This window comes from Cibotium barometz, chromosome 17, assembly GCF_041138505.1.
Source record: "Cibotium barometz isolate CiBa-2024 chromosome 17, ASM4113850v1, whole genome shotgun sequence".
NCBI classification, from domain to species: domain Eukaryota; kingdom Viridiplantae; phylum Streptophyta; class Polypodiopsida; order Cyatheales; family Cibotiaceae; genus Cibotium; species Cibotium barometz.
This window is the reverse complement of record NC_141062.1, coordinates 34,297,730-34,319,810: the sequence shown is the minus strand read 5'-3', so window position 1 is coordinate 34,319,810 and position 22,081 is coordinate 34,297,730. Positions and strand designations below refer to the sequence as shown.

The following is a 22,081-nucleotide window of genomic DNA, read 5'->3' as shown; positions in this document are numbered from 1 at the left end:
GGACAGAGTCAGTGTCTGTTGCTATTCATGGACAGGCCATAGAGCTCTCACACCATCTGCATGATCTGCGTATCGTCAACGTGCTCACTCACTTTTGGCCATTGGACAAAGGGTGGCTTTGGCTACAAGGATATGAGAGGGGAGCTGGTGTCCTCCAATCTGGAGGTGCTCCTCTTTGTATTTCTTCATGTTTCAGTGGGGGCGGCGCCTCTCCCTCCCTCCTACCAATACCTTCATTATGACAGATGGAGCCCAAAGTATGCAGACTCCAAGTCATAGACAAAGTGGTTGCACATGGAGGGCAAGATTCTTGCCCATTTGGCACGGCTTCATCCCAAGACAGATAGTGATTACTCTCTGTCCAAACCCACGCTCAAGACTCTTCAAGTAGAGGCCGATTCCGACAGTTCCACCTCCCACCGATCTTGGTTATGTGGATTGTCTCATGGAACATTCAGGGTTTGGGAGGAGCGCAATGCTTTCAAAGGCACGTGGTCCTTAGAGAAGAGCTTCATAAAGCCAAAGTTGGTGCGCCCATTGACATTCTCCTCCAAGAGCATCATCTTTTTGAGGGTATACCCACCGCGCTGCGGAAAGATCCTTCAGGGCAAGAGTCCCACCTTTTGGTCCCATGCTTTTGGCCCCTTCGGGTAGGGTATGTTATTCCGTTAGTGAGCAGCTCTTTCTTGCAGTGGTCGATTCTGGCACCATTGTCCTTAAGAGAGCTCAGTGGATGACGTCCCTCCCACAGGTAGATTTTTGGTGCATGGGTGGAGATTTCAACAAACTTGGTGGTGGCATGTTGGTGGTGGCATGGCTACTGTTTCAGGCACGGAGTACTCGGCCTAGGAGGAGTTGATTCTCGCTGCTGTGAGGGGACAAGACCCTTGGCATTTACCGAAGTTCGGATGCAACCCTGAGAGTCTAAGCTTTTCGCAATTCAACACGAGGAGTACAAGCCCCGACCCTTTCAGATTAGCCTAGTTTTATGTAGATGAGTGGGCTTGTGGATGAGGTAGCATGATTAGTATTCTGGCAAGCACTACTTTCTCCAATCATGTCACATGCAAAAGCTTTGGGAGTCTTATTTCAGCCCTAAACACCATCCTGGAACATGCTTGATGCAAAATGCATGCAGAAGAGAGAGAAGAGAGAGAGAGAGAGAGAGAGAGAGCTGAGTATTCAATATATTTATAATGTACAAAAAGGTGTACAAGTCTTGCAGCCCCACAGACTGCCTCATCAAAAGGTAGAAATACCTATTCTACATCCTAATCTATGACTCAACTCCTTGGGAGCTGAATGAATCACAAGGCCTCAGACAAATGCTATTTATAAGCCTTCGAAGACTAACTGGACTGGCCGACCAGCTGTCAACTAGGTCCCTGGACAAATACCCCACACATGCTCCAGCTGACATAGATAAATCTCACTGAAAGCTGGCCGACAGCCTCCTGGGCATCTCCAGTGTCTTCCCTGCTCATGCCTAGCTGCTGTAGCTCCAAACTTTGGTCCTAAACCTGTTCTTTATCTGTTGCCCTTCAACGATTAGCCCTGGGATTAGCTAGCACATGTCTTGCACATGATATCCCCCTCTGGTAAACTTGATGATGGGATTTCAAATTCTATGCTTGGATAACTGTCATCATCCATTGTCCATCCCTGGATTCCCAAACCTGTCATCCTTCCCTTCCTAGCAACCTTTTCACTGAAAACCCTACCCGGTCTCCAAATCCACTCCAACTCTGATGAAGATCTAAACTCGTTCTAATCTTGTTCTTTATCTTGCTATCCCTCAAGGGTCAGCCATGGGATCAGCCTGCACATGTCTTGCACATGACAAATCATGCACTCGTCATTCTTTCCTTGGGCAGGACAGACTTTTGAGAGCAATTGGATCCCGGATAGCCTCACTCAGGATCCTGAGATTTGCAGCAAGGTAGAGGAGAATTGGGGGAGCCAAGATTTTCACACTGGTTCTGGATGCACAGCTTGGAGCTTTGGGCGCATGCCTTGGAGAGATTAGCAAGTTATTATAGGAGGCTGCATAGAGCAGATTGGCTGGCTTCCGAGAGCAGGAGAGGAGCATCAATCGGAGCCTAGCTTCCTTGCAGCGGCTTCAGAAGAGCACCCAGGATAGCCCGTGGATAGAGGCCTAGTAGCCTGCATAGAGCTTAGTTCCATCTAGAAGCGGAGAGTGGAGTACAGGTACCATGGTAAACCTCCTTTTGGACCCGGGCAAGTGATAAGGTCACCAGAGATTTCTTTGAGATTTTTGGCCCACATGTGGAGGGATGGTATCCGCAAGTTGCGAGACCAAAATGGATCATGGTTATAGATCCCCCCCCCCCCCCCAAGTGCGAGCCATTGCCACAGACTTATTCCATTCCCTTCTCGAGGGTGCCCCCCTCTCCTCTCAAATGGTGGGGACACACATGAGCAGGTTTGGCGGCACACGAGAGGTGGTCCCCCCCGCTCTTCGGAATTTCTCGCTGGCACCCTTTACTTTTGAGGAGCTTGCGGAGGCTTTGACGGCTCTCCTTAGGGGCAAATGGTCGGGAGAAGATGGACTTCCAATCTCTTTTTCTTCGGCATTGGGATCTCATGGAAGGCGGCTTCAAAGCTACCTTTAATGAGATGATTATGACCACGGGCTCAATGCCAGAGAGGCTATCAAAGGGATTGATTCATTTGATTCCCAAGGAGGGTGTTTACAAATTGGAGATTCGGCAGTGGAGGCCTATCACTCTCCTAGGGACTGCCTTCAAAATCCTTGGCAAAGCCATAGCCGACGCTTACAACCTTTCCTCCCCAATTTGATTAATGGCACACAGACAAGTTTCATCTAGGATCGGAGCATTATGGACAACATATTCACTTTTTGGTTCGGCCAGACTGAAGCAACATGATCTTATAGTTCTCCTTCTGAAAGACTATGACCGGGTGGATTGGGACTTTGTAGAGGGGACGATACGCGAGATGGGATTTCTTGAGGCGTGGTTCCGAGGTGTTTCTGGGCTCTATTCAGCTTCTCATAGCCAAGTTCTTATTTAGGGAGCCAGAGGCGATTGATTTCCGCTCTCGCTCAATCCGGTAGGGCTGTCCACTGGCACCTTATCTATTTTCTGTTTGTTGCCAACGCCATGAGCAATTTTCTCGCCGCTCAAGAGACATGGCTTCAGGGGCTGCGTCTTCCCATCCATGCGCAAGAGGAGCTGCTTGATTCAAAGTTTGCCAATGACACAACAACATACCTATTACGAGATGAGGGGAATCTCTAAAGATTCGCCAAGGCGATAGAGAGCCGGGCATCTGGAGCACACATCAACTGGCACAAGTCGTGCAGATTTTGGGTTGGCTTGGCGGCTGCCCCGACTTGGAGGCTAGTGGTGGCTTTTCAGTGGATACCGAGTGGCATTCTAGTTTGTTACCTTGGATGCCAGGTTGGTATTGATATTTTCCAGAGCAACAGTTAGCCCCTCTCCTTCTAAGCATTCTCAAGAAGCTACTATATTGGAGTTCACCCAAGCTTTCCTTAGTTGCATAGTTGTTTGCGAAACTCACTCCACTCATGAGGTACATAAAATATGGTGCAGTATGAAACTATGCAAACGAAACTAATGCGAAACTTTTTTTTTAATGACCTTTTTTTTGTGACCATTTTTTTATGCCCGTTTTTTCTTTTCTTTTTTATGGCTGTTTGGGCAATGGGAGCTTTCTACCTTGCTTGCAAGCATTCTCTTGTCTCTCATCACTACTTAACTAGTCTAAGGTCTTGACTCTTCATAAGTTCATTGCTCTCAACATTCAAGTTTGAACTTGAATGTGGAGTATTTCCAATCCCAAATATGGAGTATTTTAAAAAGGAGGGACACATCATAGAACAAAGGAAGCTCAAACAGCCATAGATAAGCAAAAAAAAAGACCATTACCTCCCAAAAAAATATTTTCTTTTGGGAAAAAAAAATTTCAAATTTTTTTTTTGAAAAAATCCGTACGAGTCCATATGGTATCGTACCGTACAGTATTCCGTACAATAAGCCGTCATACGCATACGGAAACAACCCTGCTGTCAGGGCATGAGATAGCCTTCTTCTCCAGAGAGGCCAGCTGAAGGAGAATAAACCTGCTGAGCTCTGCACCCCAATTGACTCTTTGCATGTCACTAAACCAAAAACCAACAGACTTATGCCAATTAATGAGAGCCCCTGCAGCCAAGCAAAACTCCTCCAATGCAATCCAAAAGTAGCATAAACATTTGTGTGAGGCCTTGAGGAACAGAGTAGTATCATCAGCAAGCTCCGAGTCCAAAAGCTCATCCTCATTGTGGAAGCGCAAACTCAAACTAGAAACTCGAGCAGTAAAGCGAAGAAAGATGATGCTCATAGCCTCAACAATGATGAGATATGACAGGAGGCTAAGGGGCATCCATGTCATATAAAACGAGAGATCTGGAAGCGATCACCTCTATCACCATACGCGAGCACACTACTGTGAGTATCCCGATACAGCATGAAACACCTCTAATCCATACCTGAGAGAATCCCGTACATCTAAGAGTACCTTCAAGGAAATCCCATACATCAACTCTACCATATGCCTTTTCAAAGTCTAGCAATAAGATGGCTAGGGGCTTTGGTTGCTTTCCTTAGCCCATTCAACCACCTCCCAAAAAGAGAAAATATTATCAAACATGCTTCTTCTTTGAAGGAACCCATTCTGTGTATCATGAATCACATCTTGCAATACTGGCTGCAAGCTCATACTTACTGCCTTGGCAAGTATTTTTTATGCAGTTCCAAGCAATGTGATAGGCCTTTGTCTTATCACCACCTTTTGGGATTAGATGAAAAAGACCCTCAATAAGAGAAGAAGGCATACGCCCTATGTTCCACATTTCCTTAAGGACGATAGTGATATGCTCCTCAAAGTCATCCAGTGGGTGAGAGGCCATCATCCCCTAGACACTTACCCTAAGGTAATGCATGGAGTGCGTGCCTGAACTTCTCGACCGAGAAGGGGGCATCAAGTGAAGTACACATGTCCTATGTGACCTCTGATGCAAAGTATCCCAAACCTTCTACCCCCCTTGGGTTATGGGGCTCAGCCGGTAAGAAACCAGCAATAAAAGTCGGAGGCAATCTGCCTCACCGTGGCAGGATCTGAGTGAAGTGTGCCCTGAGTATCCTACAACTATCTAACACTTTCTCTGCTATGAGATGGGCCATGAGTAGCAAAGCAGTGTTTATTGCATCTGCCTCCCATCCAAGTCCAAAATGACTTGCGCTCCTCTAAAAAAAAAACACGTGCTCGCTGAAGCTTTCGCCCCCAACCCCCCCCCCTGCTCAAGCTGCCGCCTGCTCGCACCCCCCCTCCCCGCCCTCGTGACTGCCTCACCCCGCCTGCTCGCACCCCCCCCTCCGCGCCCCTCTGCTTCTCGCGCCCCCCGCCCTCCCTTTCGCGCCCGTCGCTCCCTGCCCACCTGCCCCGTCTCCTGCGCGCCCCCCGCTATCCCCCTTCCTCCGCATCCCGCCCCCGTTGCCCGCCCTCGCCCTGCCCCCCTCCCCCCCCCCCCCTTTCGTTCCCCGCTGCCCCTTTTTTTTTCGCCTCTGCCTTCCGCCCCTCCCCCTCTGTAAATTCCGCCCCCCCCTCTGTCTTCCGCCCCTCCCCCTTTGTCTTCCGTCCTTCCCCCTCTTCCTCTTCCCCTCCCCGCTCCGCCTTGAAAGTTGAGCAGCTTGGTTCTTGCAGGACCCTCCGTTTTTCGCTTCGCCCTCGACTCGGCTTTAGACTCTGATGGAGGTTCCTCCTGCCCCACCACAGAGGGACTCTTCCGCAGCCCCCTCGCCCGCCCCTGAGGATACCCCCATCAGGCTTTCTCTTTCGCCAAAAGAGGAAGCGAGCCTCGCCGCAGAGGTGGAACGCCTCCAGGCACATTCCACCATCTGCCGCCGTATAGTTGGCACTCGCCCCAGCAGAGGGGAGATCCGGGATCTTCTCCAAGCCCGCCTTCTTGCAGATGTGGGCAAGATCCTGGACGTTCAGTTATTGGGCCGCGGACACTACCAGATTGAGTTCGAGACAGCCCAGAGCGTGGCCCAGGTCCTAGCCATGAGTCCCCTTGACATCAGGGGCGCTCGGGCCTTCTTCAGACCTTGGCAGCATGGTTTCAACCCAGCAGCGGCTGAGCAGGGAGAGCGCCTATTCCATGTCATAGTTTGCTTTCCTGGACTCCGTCGCGAGTACCTTCCGCTTCTCTCTAGGATAGGCTCAGTGCTTGAGATTGGCCCCACAGCAGCTTCAGTGGTGGCTAGAGCAGCTGGCCTGCCTTCGGTCAAAGTTTTGGTTCCTGACATCTTCTCCCTTCCGAAGGTCATTCAGTTACCTAGGGTAGGGGGGGGATGGATCAATCAGAGAGTGGAGTTTTCGGGGCTCCCGAACCAGTGTTTTATATGTAGGCAGGTCGGCCACCTGGCCAAGCTCGCAGGAGACCCCGACCTTCACCGCAACAGCAGACCCTCGATGGCCCGCCCACAGATGCGGCTCAGCAGGCAGCCTTCGGGACACCTGCTCAGCCCACAGAGACCTCGGATTGGCAACGTGGACAGGGGCGCCGTAGAGGGAGACAGCCACAGCAGCAAGCCCAGAGACTGACGCAGCAGCAGTCACAGCCTCAGCATCACTGGGTTCCAGTGAGGAACAGCTTTGCTCCCCTCCAGGAGGAGACCCCAGCGCAGACTAAGGATCAGGAGATGCCGTCACCCCCCCCTTCGCCCCCACCGCCCCCTCCCCCGTCCCCCCCTCCCGCCTCGCTTCCACCTTCGCCTCCTCCCGTTCCCGCTCCCGCTTTTCAGCGGTTCCTTCCCCACCCCCTTCTCCCCCCCCCTCCCCCTCTGCTCGCCTCAGCTCCCCGGGAGGCACTGGCAGTACCCTGGTGCTCACCTGCAGTCCGGCGGGCACTGAGCACCGACCTTGCTCGAGCACCGCAGAGGAGACCTACCATGCCGATTCATGCTTCACAGATATCCTCTATCCGCAGTGGGCTAAGTAGTCTCGACACTAGACAGCGCTCGGAGGCCTTCAACTACTCCTTCACACGCCTTTTTGGAGCGGAGGGTCCCCATGAGCCAGCACCCATCAGAGTTCATGTGGTGATACCTCCGCCCCGAGGGGAGGAAGCACTTGATTCAGCGGTGGCCTTCTCCTTCCCTCTCTGCGGCACTAGCGACTGGGAGTGGACTCTAGATCTCGCTCTTAGTATTTTGAAGACTCGGGCAGTTGAGTTTTCTCACCATGTGAGCAATCTGGAGATGACAGACGTGATAGGCCGACTCTGGGAGTTGGCACATTTCTTTGATACCGGGAGTTGGCACATTTCTTTGATACCGGGAGTGCGGATGCCTCCGGGATTCGACATTTGGTGGTTCGCATAGTGGCAGACCTAGCACGAGACCTTTGCTATGTATGCATACATGAGGTTTCTCTCTCTGAGCGGGAGGCAGTCACTATGGTACACAACCACTGGCGCCTGGTCCGAGACTCTTGCAGCACACCGGGTGGGCAAATTCGTAGCCGCTTGAATGGGGATTACTCTCCATCCAAGCCGCTTGCGAAGGCCCGCCGTATGGCTGAGACAGCCTCCACCTCAGCAAGTCATCCATGAGGATCATCTCATGGAATGTACAGGACCTTGGCAGCGCACACTATGTACGTTATCATGGTTGCTTGAGGTAGGAGCTTCAGACATGCCTGGTTGGGGGCAGTATTGATATTCTGATGATGCAGGAGCACCATTTGAGTGAGAGCAGGATTCGGAGATATGGTTCGGTGATGCCTGGTAGATTGGGACACATTTTGGTCTGCAAGTTTTGGCCCCTTGGGTGGGCAAGGAGGAGTATGTATGGTCATTGCGGATGTATGGCGGCAGGCCATTGTGGATCGCGGGGTCAGTGTGCCTAGTAGAGCACAATATGTTATTCTGAGGATGCACGATGAGCACTTTGGTGTGCTCAATGTCTATCCGCCCAACCATGCTAGTGCCAGAGCAGAGTTCTGGACCCTTGTTACAGATGCATTGCCCGAGGCCGCACATTGGTGTGTCGGGGGAAACTTCAACATGCTTGAGGACCCAGCCGATAGGGTGGGAGGCAGTCATGTTACAGTGCACGGCACGGAGCTTGCAGCTTGGGAGCGATTTTGTATGACACTGCGGATCACTGATGTATGGGAGCATGAGGCTTTCTCCCGTTCTCAGGACAGTCTTCGTTTTTCTCGGTCGGATCGCCGGCATGGAGGGACTAATCTATCATCACGGATTGATCGCTTCTATGTGGGCGACAGGTTCGGGGAGCGTGGTGGCTCCGTTGGCATTCTCGCTGGCACCTCTTTTTCAGACCATGCGTCCCTCGCCTTGTTCCTTCACCAGATTTCTCGTCCGCCGGCTGGACACAGGAGAGGGATCTACGATGGGAGCTCCTCAGCAGCCTCGCCATATGGTTCACCCGGAGAGCCCGTTGTTTCAGGGCCTTTGAGGGGAGACTAGAGCCACTAGCAGAGACTGTTCAGGGGATCTGACAGGAGTTGATTCACACCCTGCGAGGACAGTATGACCGCATCCAGGGCGACTCGGATCGAGCGATCTTGCGGCGCCAGGCATTCCACACCACTTGGCGCAGTGGCCCCTTCTATACTCTACACGCGGGTACCCCCCACTCGCACTACACGCCACCTGTTTGGATTTTCCCCCCTCCTATTGTATGATATAGCCTCTTAGTTATTTGTACTTTTTTGCACCTATCCCTAGCTGCCTTGATTGGCTCTCAGCTATGCCTTCTTATGAGCAGGAGAGGGGTTTTGTAGCCCAATGGGCGTTTCTTTTTATAACTAATGAAAGGATCTTTTCTCGGGAAAAAAAAAGTCCAAAATGACTTGTGCATGGTAACGATACTCCACTCTCCGTTCCAAGGAGAGTACTGAAGCTCAGCCCTAACAGTACATAAAGTATCTACAATCCATTAAGCAATGAGGTGCTTTTCATGTTCCCTCTGTAATGCTGATAACCTACGTCTTATAGCCCTCTCGTAGTCAATGACCTTCTATCTCCTAAGTAAGGCCATCTTGTGGTAAAAATCACTAACACGCTGCAATGCGGATGCCACTCTCTCTGAGCCATTAGAAAAGTCATAAGACCTCCATACATCTATCACCTGCCGCGAAAGCTCTGCATCCAAGTAGAACTACTCACGAATACGCACACGAGGAGTAGAGCCATGGTATCCTCAATCTCTCATACATAAAACCACTGGGCAATGATCAGATTTGTAGGTGCCTGATGCTATGAGTGCATGTCCTCCCCTGTCAAGAACCCAATCATCAACATAGAATCAGTCTACGTGCATACATGCAATCTCTGCATCCATCCTACCCATTTGAGAGGGCCTCTTGGGAGGTTTATTCTCTCTATACATGTTGGCTTGAGGATGATATTCAAAGGAGGCCATCCTCTACACCGTACCCACTTGTCCTCTTTTGTCTGCTGGTTTCTCAACCATATTAGAGTCACCCCCAATGATCCGATGATCAGCATGAGGAAGCAAATCAGTGAGAGGCCTCCCAAAAGGAAATCCTCTCCCCTCTATAATTAGGTGCATACATGTTCAGAATACCAATGTCTCCCATCCGACAAAATGATGACACATGACGCTCTAGTAGGTGAAATGACACCATGGTCAATGATGGAAGACAAGATCAGGGCTGACACTGAAATACATACGCCACCTTTGGTCCGTGCAGCTCCCGACCAAAAGGTGTGACAGGATAATAACTTGCCAGACCTACCACATTGGCTTGCATCAAGTTTATGCTCCTGCGAGAGTAAAATGTCCATGGGACCTTCCGTGACTGCAAAGTGAAGCTGGTTCTTGATAAGCTATTTCCGAAGACGCGGAAAAATACCATCAAGTCCCTGTGTGTTCCATGAGACAATCCTCATGAAGACAAGGATTGAAAGTTGGGACTAGACCTTGTGGTCGATGAAGGACCCCCTTTCTGTTGGGGTAAAGGCGTTATGCCCACCCTTATAGTGTGTACAAGCCCATAAGTTATAGTACATAGTACACTTAGTACTTTTAATGTACTAAGTGCACTATGTGTACTAGTGCAATATACATGTGTGATAGGGGAGTCACACACTCATGCTTTTCATGAGTTGACTTATCCCCACAACTCTCTTTCTCTCTCTCCCTTGCTTCTCTGTGTATGTCTCCCATGAATGAACTCTAAACCCTAATTCAAGTTTCTCCCCATCAACTGGTATCAGAGCCTAGAAGGCGGTGCTATTCATCTCTTCTTCTTGATAGCTGAACGAGCTGCTTGCTTTGCTGCTGTCATACTCTGTGGCATCAACATTCGCAGCCTCCGCCGCCGACTGCTGCTGCGTATGGACTACAGCCAGGAAGCAATGGGCAGCATCGGGCAGCCAAACAGGAAACCAACAATGGGCAGCCAGGCAGGTGTCAGGCAGGAGTTTCTCTGCAGCCAGTCAGGCAGTCAGACGGGTGTCAGATGGGAGGCCCTCTACGCCAGGTGGTTGCATGTGTGGAAGAAGTCAGCACGGGTCTCTCTCTATCTCTCTTGAAGAAGGTGAGCTGAAGGAGGCACCGAGGGGCTAACAGCCAAGGGGTCTCTCTCTCTCTCTTCGCAAGCAGGCTTTGTTTACGAGATTAGGATGTAGAGGATCAAGTTAAGATGCACAGAATGATGTTCTTGGAAGAGAGGTGTGTTGCTCTTCATCTTGGACTTATGTGTATTCAGGGTTTGCTTGACACGTCCTCTATCTTTCTCTCTCAAGGTTTTTGTCACCGTGATTGGATGGTGCATATGTGGATTTATCTGTCATGGAAACAGGACATTGGTCTTTCAAGAAGAAACAGGACTTTGGTATCGATGATACAAGCCTATGGTTTATGGGATACAGGTCTTTGGTTTATCGGATACAGGTCTTTGGTTTATCGGATACAAGTCTTTGGTTTCATGTAAACAGGTTATAGTTTTCTCGAGGTTACATGCAGGCTGTGACTATAGGAAGGACATATGGTTTGGTACAGCCCTACTGCTGTCTGGGAAAGGGTTCATGGGATCCATGGTAGAGATGGAGAAGACCTTTTCAAGCAGGGAGGTGTCGTATAGGTGTGCCTTCTCTATGGAATGCTTTGTTGTACTAGCAAGAGTTTTTATTTGGAAAGTCCTAGGTGAAAAGCTAAAAGGGATCCTATTGGTAAAGGATTCAACAGGTTGTACTTTGTACTCAAATTTTGTTCAAGCAAAGAAATACCGCAAGGGGCGCCACTGCGTTTTGGGGCCAATCGGTGTCCTTGTACTATTTGCAGGAGAACTCTAGCTCCCCTGTTTGTCTTACTTTTCCAGGTTCCCATGGGTGATGAAGTGTTTTGTGTGCGAGTGTTTGTTTCACCGCCCGTGAGACTTCTGAAGGCCGGTTTCAAGGACACCTACCATCCTTAACCATCACCCATTACTGTGTAGTGTGCTGAGGTGTAGGAGTGGTTGACGGGGCAACATCTGATGAGCATGTCCACATCTCTAGCAAGATGACCTTGCTGGCGGAAAATACGGCACTGATCTGCTCTATCAGCAATCTCCTTCTCTGTCAAAAATGTGAGCCATCAGATCGGATGTCAATGGTGTCATCCAAATAAAGCGGATCGTTTCCACAAGCTGGGTGATGGATCCATCCATGGCCTTGTTACATCTTGCCCACCAGATGTGCCACGCAGCCATGCTACTGATAAGCTCCCATCACTAGCTCGGGAATTGGTATGGAAGAAGCAGGAATGGCCGAGATCATCCAAAAGTGTGTGAGCTGAAGGGCAAGACCTGTTCTCCTTGTAGAATAGAGCTGCATAGGCCACCTCCCGTGGCCTATGCAATCACACCCCATGTGACGAAGTAAAGAGTGCTGGCTTTTGAGGTAAACAGCCAAAGAATCTTCTGGAAATCACGAAGGCAATGTTGTTGAGCCTCCACCATTAGGCACCACAGTGGCTGCACACAGCTGCCAGCTTGCAACAGCTAGCCACGTTCTCACCGCGAGACAAAGGACAAAGGTGCAGCCGTTGATGGCATCTCTAGCCGTTGCATGCCACCTTAGCTTCCCCCCATGAAGATTGCCTCATGGAATGGTGCCTACTTTCGACAAAAGGAGCTTCAGAGAGCACTGGTTGGTGGCGATCCTGATATTATCATGGTTCAAGAGCATCATCTCACAGCAGGCAGGACAAGTAGCCGCAGGAAGATTCTACCCGGCAAGAGCCACACATGCTGGTCCCCAGCTTTTGAGCCCCAGGGGAACCAGGGAGTATCCAGACTCTTGTTTCCTTGGTGGTGGAGGAGTCAGGCATAATCATCCACGGTCGCACCCACTAGCTTATTTCTACACATTGGGGAGACCTGAATTGGGCTCCCCAACATCTACGCCCCCAATGGGGCCTCTCTGCGCACGACCTTCTAGCTTCACGTGCGACAAGGACTCCTCATGGCAGACTCTTGTTGCATGGGTGGAGACTTCAACATACTTGAGGATCCCGAGAGGACCACACTGGTGGAAGCCTTGACCCGACAATCTCTGGCCCGGAGGGCGCCAGTTGGGGCCACGACATCTGGCACCTTTCTGAGTTCGGCCACACTCAGGGTAGCCTCACCTTCTCCTGCTCTGACTGACAGCCCCCAAAGGCCCGCCCTTTCATGCCTTGACTGCTTCTCTGTGGTTGAGTGTTGCTGCAACAGGGGAGGCATGATTGGCATCCTCGCTAGCATGCCATTCTCTGATCATTCATCAGTGATCCTCACCTTCGCAGAGCCTTGGTCCAGGCAGACAGACAACCAGCACTCGGTGAGGATTCCGGACTGCTTACTCCAAGATGACTGCATCTCTGCCCGGATTGAGGAGATTTGGACCTCCCACAGCTTTGCTCCTGGGCAGGCATTGACCGATCTAGCTTCAACACTGCTAGAGATTAGCTCCTTCCTTCAGACCTCCGCCAAGGAGAGACTCATGGCATCCAAAGAGCAGGAGAGGTGCCTTCTATGCAGCCTAGCCTCTCTTCAGAGGCTTCAGGAGCAGACCCTGGGTTCTGCAGAAATCAAGGCAGCCCGTACTTCGCTAGAGAGCTTGGAGCAGCAGTGGATTGAGTGAAGATACCACACACGGGCTTCAATCTGGACCCAAGCAGAAGACACAGGGTCTCCCATGCGCTTTTGCTGACTCAGGACCCAACTTTTGGGGAGAGGGGATTCGAGCTCTTCGCCAGCCGGACAGATCTATTGCATCAGAGCCTCAGCAGGTCCACAAGGTAGCCTCGACCTTTTACAGCTCTCTGCTCACTGCTGACCAGATTCCCCTCAGAGAGAGGCTGCTTGACGATGAGTTTGGAGCCATGTTTAGCCTTGTGTCTCGAAGCACCTGCAAACACTTGGATTCCCCATTCTCTGACATGAAGCTTGCAGCCGCACTGGAGGCCCTTCCGCACAGGAAGTGCCCACAAAAGGATGGTTTGCCGGTTTCCCTCTTGCTTCGCCATTGGGACTTCATGGGAGCAGGCTTTCCGGCTGCTTTCAATTAGGTTATGCAGACAGGCTCACTTCCTAAGTGCATGTCCAAGGGTCTAATATGCCTTATCCCGAAGGAAGATGGTAATCGCCTGGTGGTCCGACATTGGAGACCTGTGGGCTGTGGCTATCGCCTCCCAAAAGGTGAAGATGCTATCCAGGATGCTATGGTCTCAGATGAAGCCAGTCTGAGTACCGTGGATCAAATATGGGAGGGAGGGCTGAAGATGCAGGCTGGGTCGCCTTGGCCAGGACTTTGTACGCCATCCCTAAGAGGGTGCTAGACTTAGGGGGAGGATACTGCCATTTTTCTTCTCGACTTTGAGAAGGCATATGACAGAGTTGATTGGACCCTTCTGGAGGGAGACTTGGATTCTCGCCTACCTGGATTCAAGAGTTGCGGCCCTCTACACAGGAGTCCACAGCCAAGTCCTCCTCTAGGGCGGCCGAGGAGAGCGTTTTTCCATTTCCTGCTCGGTGCGCCAAGGCTGCCTGCTTGCACCATTCCTCTGAGGCCATGAGCTCCTTTCTTCGAGCGCAGGATACATGCCTCCAAGGCTTTGGCTTGCCCATTCGCACTATGGAGGAGTTGTTGGGGGAGGAGTTGTTGGATGCAGAGTTTGCAGATGACACTGCCCGCTATCTCACGGGATTGGAAGGGAACCTCTGCCGCTTTGCAGCAGTGGTTGAGGAGTTCTGACTGGCTTCAAGGGCGAGGATCAACTGGCACAAGTTGTGTGGCTTCTCGGTTAGTAACACTGCCAGCCCGACTTGACGTCCAGTTGATGAGTTCAAATGGATCCCTCACGGCACGACTGTGCCGTATCTTGAATGCCAAGTGGGCATTGATATTTCAGCAGAGTAGCAGATGGCCCCGCTCCTCTTGAGAATTTGGAGGAAGCTTTTATATCGGAGCTCTGCCCATTTCCCTTGCAGGGCGAATGGTGGTAGCTACCATGTGGTACATCATTTCATGCTTGGCCTTCCGTCATTCTTGTATTGGGTCGCAACAAGCCTCTTCCAGACCTGGCAGCTTCTTCGCCCTGCCCTCATCCAGGTTCCCACCACCTGTCTCAAGAGGAGAGAAAGAGAACCTTTGGCCTGGAACCCTCATTTCCGCCTTCTCTCAAGACACATGATCCGGAGCTGACACAGCAGGACCATCTCAGCACCCTGACAGGAGCCTCCACTATGATCCACCATCCATGGATGGCCTCTTTCACCCGCACCGGAGTTCCCCTGGTGATTTTTGGTTATTCACATGGCCACCTCATCAGCATTCATGAAGTAGAACCGGGCGGCCTCCTAGTAGCATCCCAGTGGCAGCTCGGTGATTCCCTCCTCTCCCACGTGGTGGGCCGGATGAAGTGGGCCACAGATCCGCCCCTCCCCCCCTCTTGAGGTCAAAGGCGTCACACCCTAGCGCTTATGGCTTTGGAGGAAGCAGCCCGTTGGCTCACGTGCAGTGGGATCCCGGAGAGTGGCAGTGGAGAGACCCATTGATTCAGCATCCCGACCAGCCATTCCATTCTTTCATTAATCCACCTGACTTGACCGTCGGATCCTCCTCGAGACCACAGACTGAACCCTGGCAGCACAGCAGCACTGGCAAGCCCAAGGAATCCCAGATACTTTTATCAAGGACTTTTGGCACACTCTGGAGCAGCTTCCGTTGCCGGAAGATTTCTTTCTTTCTTTGGCTCTTAGCCCATCGGAGCTTAGCTGTGGGCACGTGGCTGCGATCACTAGGAGACCAGCAAGCTATTGCCACTGTGGCAACCCTGAGGAGAGCCACAGGCATTGCCCAGGGGTACCGACTACTTTTATCAAGGACTTTTGGCACACTCTGGAGCAGCTTCCGTCACCGGAAGATCTCTTTCTTTCTTTGGCTCTTAGCCCATCGGAGCTCAGCTGTGGTCACGTGGCTGCGATCACTAGCAGACCAGCAAGCTATTGCCACTGTGGCAACCCTGAGGAGAGCCAAAGGCATTGCCTGTGGGATTTCCCCCAGGTGCAGCAGGTATGGCAGCGCACCCTCCACCTATTCACCTCCGATTGTGCACCGCCTGCACCGTCACATGGGGAGTTGTAGCTTGGATTACAGAGGCAGCCAAGGCCCTACTTTACGAGGATGATGGACAAAGCCTTGCATTGAGTCTCACCCACATGCACATCTCTGTGAGACGACTGTAGCAACAGTTCCCATACAGCCCTGGACTCCAGTCACACACTAGCTCACAATCGGAGATCATCAGTAGCATAGCAGCTGGCACATTTGGCGATCCCGGTGCAGCGAGACCATCGACAGCTTGATTTACCCCCCCCCCCCTCCTCCCAAGCTGAGGTCATCCATTCCATCTAGGTGGATCCCGTACACACTCTTCAGGGTCGTTTTGAGCCCTTGACAGTGATTCGGAGCGCATGCAACAGCTTTCTTCTTTGCCTGGACCCCCGGACCCTTCCTATCCAAGGAATATGGTGGAGTTTCTTGGCACTACAGGCCCCCACCTCCAGATGTAGTGTCCCTCCGATAGAGCAGCCAGCTGAGGAGGGAACCCCCCCCCCTTCCTTATCTCATATGTATACTTGGACTACTTATTAGCAGTGTTGTATTCAGCAAAACGGATGGTGTTTTCTTTATAACTAATAGAAGGATCGTTCTTTGGGGGAAAAACAGAAGTGTTGTTTGACCATAAGAATCGTTATATCGACCCCATAAAGAGGTCAATAGCAAAAGATTTACCATCATAGCTTTTGTGTGTAGCGAGATACTGCGCCAACTTCACATAAGCTAGAGACATATCATCTGCACTGAAGTACACCCAAGTAGTGAGGAAAACAAAACTAAGAGAGTTTCCATGATTTGCTCCACTTGCTACACAATATCAACTCAACACCCATCTTTCTTCTGAAAACCTTAGCCTACTCACCTTGCGACATCTCTATAGCAAGTTGCATGCATCAAAGCACTTACACGAGCCATAGGAGCACTGCCAGAAAAAGAAGTCTTTAGTGCTCAAAACAGCACAGTTCTGCAAGGCAGCAAACAAACACCCCCAACAAGCATTCACCTTCCATAGAGTTCCCACGAGGCAGCCCGAAGCAGATGTGCTGTCCCTGCCAGTTGAAGAATGGAGCCAAGGATAGGGCCACCTCTCGCAGCCAAGGCAGACCCTCCCGCTCCTGCATTACCCATGCTTCCAGACAGGCCAAGCCCTTGATTGTTTGCTAGGCCTAACACTGTGGTCCCAGGCCTTTGCAGACCTCCAACTCCAACATTTGTGCTTGCTCCAGACACCAAAGGAACAGAACTAGTTGTCACACTGCTTAGTAAATAAGGGCTTAATTTCAAAGTCTGCACAAGACATGACAGTTCCTTCTGATTAGTTACACAGATTTTACTCAAAAGCACCATTAACAAATAGATCAATAATATTGCACTAGCCATACCTTATAAACATCAACAGGCGATGTGACAAGCTGTCCCGATGTCCTCAGCCCACTCAAAAGGGGTGAACGTCGAACAAACTATAATGCAATCACACAACACATGACCAGCTGCTCTCTCTCTCTCTCTCTCTCTCTCTCTCTCTCTCTCTCTCTCTCTTTGATGAGACACCAACTTAGTCTCATTTAGTTGTTCTCTTTGATGACACACCAACTTCAGATGTACTCTCAGTTTTGGTCTCATAGGCCATTATGGCCTCTTAGAGACGTAAATATATCATTTCATTTCTCTCTCTCTCTCTCTCTCTCTCTCTCTCTCTCTCTCTCTCTCTCTCTCAAGCTCCTATTTTCTTGGATGATCTCACAAGGATGCAACTTGAGCATAGGAGAACTTGCATGCCACGAGTCTTACACGCAAGGAGAGAAGGCAAGAAGGCCTTCTATCGAGATGGTCGGGTCATCATTGATGGCCGGCTTAGCGATTTGGGGCCTATGGGACACAGACCAGGCCACTGACAGAGATACACATTGCAGTATGGAACTGTAATGGTTCACTATGGGTGCAGCCTGGACGACTGGAGCATGTTATGGTGGGGAGAGACATCATACTTTTGACAGAGACACATCAGAGCCCAGAGAGAGGGCTACCTCAAGTAGAGGGATTCCAGTGGGAGTCAGCATACAGGAGGACCACACGCCAGGGTACCTCGAGAGGGTCGGGGGGAGTAGCAGTCCTATTCAGACGGGAGCTACAGGGGAGACTGAGAGTGGTAGCACAGGATCCAGAGGCCAGATACATGTGGATCAGCTTACAGCTCTCACAGGACAGGGTTATATACATAGCTCTATGTTACTTTTCTCCATCAGGATCCTCCTATGTCATTATAGAGGACATGCCACAGGAGGAGGAGACAGGAGCCTCGCCATACACTTGTCTATCAGAGATTATGCATTATTCTACACTAGGGGAAGTATTTCTTACGGGCGACTTCAATGCCCACACACAGAGCAGACAGTGTGAGGTGTATGACTATGATGACATGGAGATCCTCCACCCTGTGGATCCAGAGGAGATAGGGGCTAGTCGGGCATCAGAGGACACTGGACCAGACAGAGGACATTATGGGGACCACTTACTAGAGTTGGGAGCCAGGCATCATCTCGTTATTTATAACGGGATGCTACAGTGGCTGGGATCAGGAGGGCTGACATGCTTCCCACATGGGGGTCATACACGGACCGGAGGCACAGTGGTAGACTACATTATGGGGTCTTTGGAGGCATCACAGCTTGTCACCTCATTCTCCATTCCACCTCGTCCTATTGGGGCAGATCATACATACTTGGCATTTTCACTAGCCGGATCACCAGTATCACCAGCCTCCCACATACCGACGCCACACACTACCATCTACTTCACACATGACATGGCAGACATATACACTGGCAGAGTAGAGGATGGGCTCCTACTCATGGATCCCCTGGCATCTATGGATACCATTACAGCCCAGCTAGCATCACTCCTACACACGGCTGCATTACAGAGCTTCCCACATCGTGTACACTCAGGAGAGCCTGCGAGACCTGGGACTATGCCCCAGAACAGATGGTATGATGACGACTGCAGAGCCCTATACTCACGGCTCCGCATACAGAGAGCCTTGGGAGCCATCACAGAGCAGGAGTCGAGGAGAGAGATGAGGAGACTTACTCGCCGCAAAAGGCGGGCCTTCGCAGAGATACAGGAGCTAGAGATCTTTCATTTCTTCGTGAGTAGAGATAGCCCTGTCTCATGGCGGCACCTCAGAGAGCCCCGGACCCCGACACCTATTGCAGACCCACAGACATGGCACACATATGCAGAGGGTCTATACCATGCCCCACAGCAACCACCTATACCTCAGCCCATAGGAGCCTCGACCTACCACAGCTAGCTTCTTTACCCACTCGATGGTACAGGAAGCTATCCGCCGCCTACAGCATGGATGGGCCGCCGACCATATGGGCCTGCAGGGTGAGCATCTCATATATGCAGTAGATTCTTTAGCTCCTTTTCTTCCACACCTGTTTAACAGGGCACTAGCAGAGGGTTTGCCTGCGGAGTGGACGATGCACACCATTGTGCCGATTCACAAAACAGGGGATATGCTCGATCCGAGCAACTACAGGACGGTTATGGTTGGCCACGTGCTGGCCAAACTCTATGGTGCAGTGCTGGAGCAAGAGCTTAGCTTATATGCTGAGCGAGCAGGTTTACGCTCATCAGGGCAGGCAGGCTTCAAGAGAGCTTTCTCTACCACTGACCATGTATTCACTTTGAGATGTATGATTGATCAGGCCAGAGTGAGGAAGAGAAAGCGCTATTGCTGCTTTGTGGATTTCCGCAAGGCATTCGACACAGTACCACGAGAGAGGCTCTTTCAGCGCGCCTGCAGTCTCTTGGCATACCAGTAGATATGACATAAGGCATCTATGCATTATATGAGCAGGTTTTTGGGAGAGTCAGATGCCCAGGAGGTCTGTCCGAGACTATTGCTAGCACCATTGGTGTGAAGCAAGGATGCCCACTTTCCCCCACGCTATTTGGGTTATACATTGATGAGGTGGCTGACTTCATTACACGGGGAGGCGGAGATGGAGTTGATTTAGCAGGTACCTCAGTACATATTATGCTCTATGCTGATGATATTGTATTAGTGTCCGAGTCCCCATGTGGTCAACAACAGCATCTACATGCACTCGATGATTTCTGCACACAGAGGGGTCTTACTGTGAACCTTGGGAAAACCAAGGTTATGGTCTTTCATACATCGAGACAGGGCAAGAGTCACCTGACATTCACTCTCGCAGGATGCCAGGTGGAGGTGGTGACATCATACGTGTACCTAGGGGTTACCTTCTCTGCCAGCAGCCACACGCTTCACCATGGGTTCAGCAGCCAGAGCTAGATTGACACGGGGATATGCAGCATTGGCTATGCTAGAGAGACAGTGCCACCAGGCGCATTTTTAGGAGCCCCGGACGAAGGGGTGGCTATTTGACACATTAGTCACACCGGCATTGATGTATGGAGCAGCAGTATGGGCGCCAGGCCTTGCTACCCATTGGTGGACATAGATAGAGAGACCACAGGCCCTCATGATGGCACGCATGATACGCAGCAAACCGTCAGTACCTCATGACATTATCCGAGCAGAGTTTGCTGCGCCTCCTATGATGGTAGAGGCCATATTTCAGACTATATGCCTGCTAGAAAAATTCAGAGAGATGCCACAGGACAGATTATCATACAGAGCTTTTGAGGCATCTAGACAGTTGGCTGAGGCAGGAGACAGAGGATCATCGTATGCACAGGTCACACATTGGTTCTCACAGCATGGCCTAGACATGGATCATCTACCACCATTCCAGTATGACAGGGATGCACCACATATCCGTCTCTCTCATAGTGAAAGGAACAGAGTATTGAGACAGGATCTATGGCAGCTCTATACACGAGAGACATGGATATCGCCTACACAGCCTCTTCCACCGAAGATGCTATACTACAGAGATCACTTCATGAGTATCACTGATGATGGATTTATAGAGAGGCCTAGATACATGGAGGGCTTTTTACCACACGGCTCCCGAGTGGCTATTGGTCAGCTCAGAGTTTCATCACACCGATTGGAGATTGAGACTGGCAGAGCAGCACGGATCCCCCGAGAGGAGAGGGTATGCAGATTGTGCAGAGAGGAGGTGGAGAGTGAGGAGCATTATGTATGCAGATGCATAGCATATACAGCCATCAGAGAGAGATATCCCATTTTATTCAAAGAGCCACATTCCCTACGCCAGATCTTTGAGGCAGCAGACCAGCGCATACTGGGGAGATACATTCTAGACATACAGCGCCACAGAGAGACATTATTACAGGCTCAGACAGCTCCAGAGGGGGGGCGACAGACACAGATTACTACATTTTTTCAGAGATCCACCCCCCTCCCAGCCCCTACACGGCAGGGAATTACTCTCCAGAGAGCAAAGACACTTAGAGCCCGCAGGAGACAAAGGACACTTGGCTTTCGGACACCACGCCTATACCAGAGAGAGATGACAGAGATCAGAGCTCAGTTTCACAGAGAGGGTGCGGAGCGACTGGCTCGCTTCAGAGCACACCCAGGCATGTTCTTCAGGGAGCTGTGGACACCCCCTTCACTGATGTATGCCATTTTATACCCCCAGTATGGTACAGGATGGAGCTAGCTAGGTTGTATATCATGATTGTTTACTCCATGCATATAGCTTTGCATTCTCCTAGTAGTAGAGCTCCATCCCCTGCACACCCAGATTTAGCTTTTTTATTCAGTACTTTTTCATTTTGTTGGATGACAGAGGATACCCCATACAGGTACTCCGATTTGTCTCATAGGCCGAGTTCGGTCTTTTGGAAGACGTTAATAAAATCTCTCTTTCTTTCTTTCTCTCTCTCTCTCTCTCTACTCGGCGTGCTGAAACGGAACTTGCGTACTCTCTCTCTTTCCCCTGGCGTATTGAAGCACCCAGCAACTCTCTCTCTCTCTCTCTCTCTCTTCTCTGTCTGCCTGCATTTCGCTCCCTTTCCTTTCTCTTCGCTTCTCTCTTACCTCTCTCTCTCTCTTCCCACCCGCCTTCTCTCTTCCCACGCACCCACCCACACACCCACCCTTGCTCAGGCCCCCAAGGCAACAACATAACTCTCCCCTGCACCTGTAGCTGAGCATCTTGTAGGTCGCATTTTCTGAGTCTCCCCCAAAGGGGAGAGGGTACCCTTGAGGGGGGACTCGTTCCACCAACAGCCCTCTCCTTTATCAACAGCAACACATGGAAAGTAAGAGGTCTTTTGCCTCAGTCACCGCTTCACGATTACCGCCCATTCCTCCACCCGTGAGCAAGCCGACACCATGGGAAGCCTACCTCATGCAAGAACTGAAGAAACTCCAGGGAGAATTAGCAGCACTGAAACACGAGACTATCAAGAAAGATGAACGAA

At 50.9% G+C, this 22,081-nt stretch overlaps 1 protein-coding gene across 5 annotated transcripts in view; it reads right to left on the bottom strand.

Annotated features, from left to right (window-relative positions):
• Window positions 1-22,081, bottom strand: part of LOC147629914 (anaphase-promoting complex subunit) — a 157,701-nt gene that overhangs the window by 16,406 nt on the left and 119,214 nt on the right. For all 5 annotated transcript variants that reach the window (XR_015267763.1, XR_015267764.1, XM_086811417.1 and 2 more), the window contains 4 exons: window positions 17,071-17,148; window positions 16,692-16,975; window positions 16,551-16,610; window positions 16,364-16,431 (listed from right to left, as the gene is read on the bottom strand). Coding sequence is in view for 3 of the 5 variants with exons in the window: in XM_086811417.1 (XP_086667543.1) it covers window positions 16,364-16,431; window positions 16,551-16,610; window positions 16,692-16,975; window positions 17,071-17,148 (490 nt within the window). In the remaining 2 variants the exon portion in view is untranslated. The remainder of the gene's footprint in view (window positions 1-16,363; window positions 16,432-16,550; window positions 16,611-16,691; window positions 16,976-17,070; window positions 17,149-22,081) is intronic.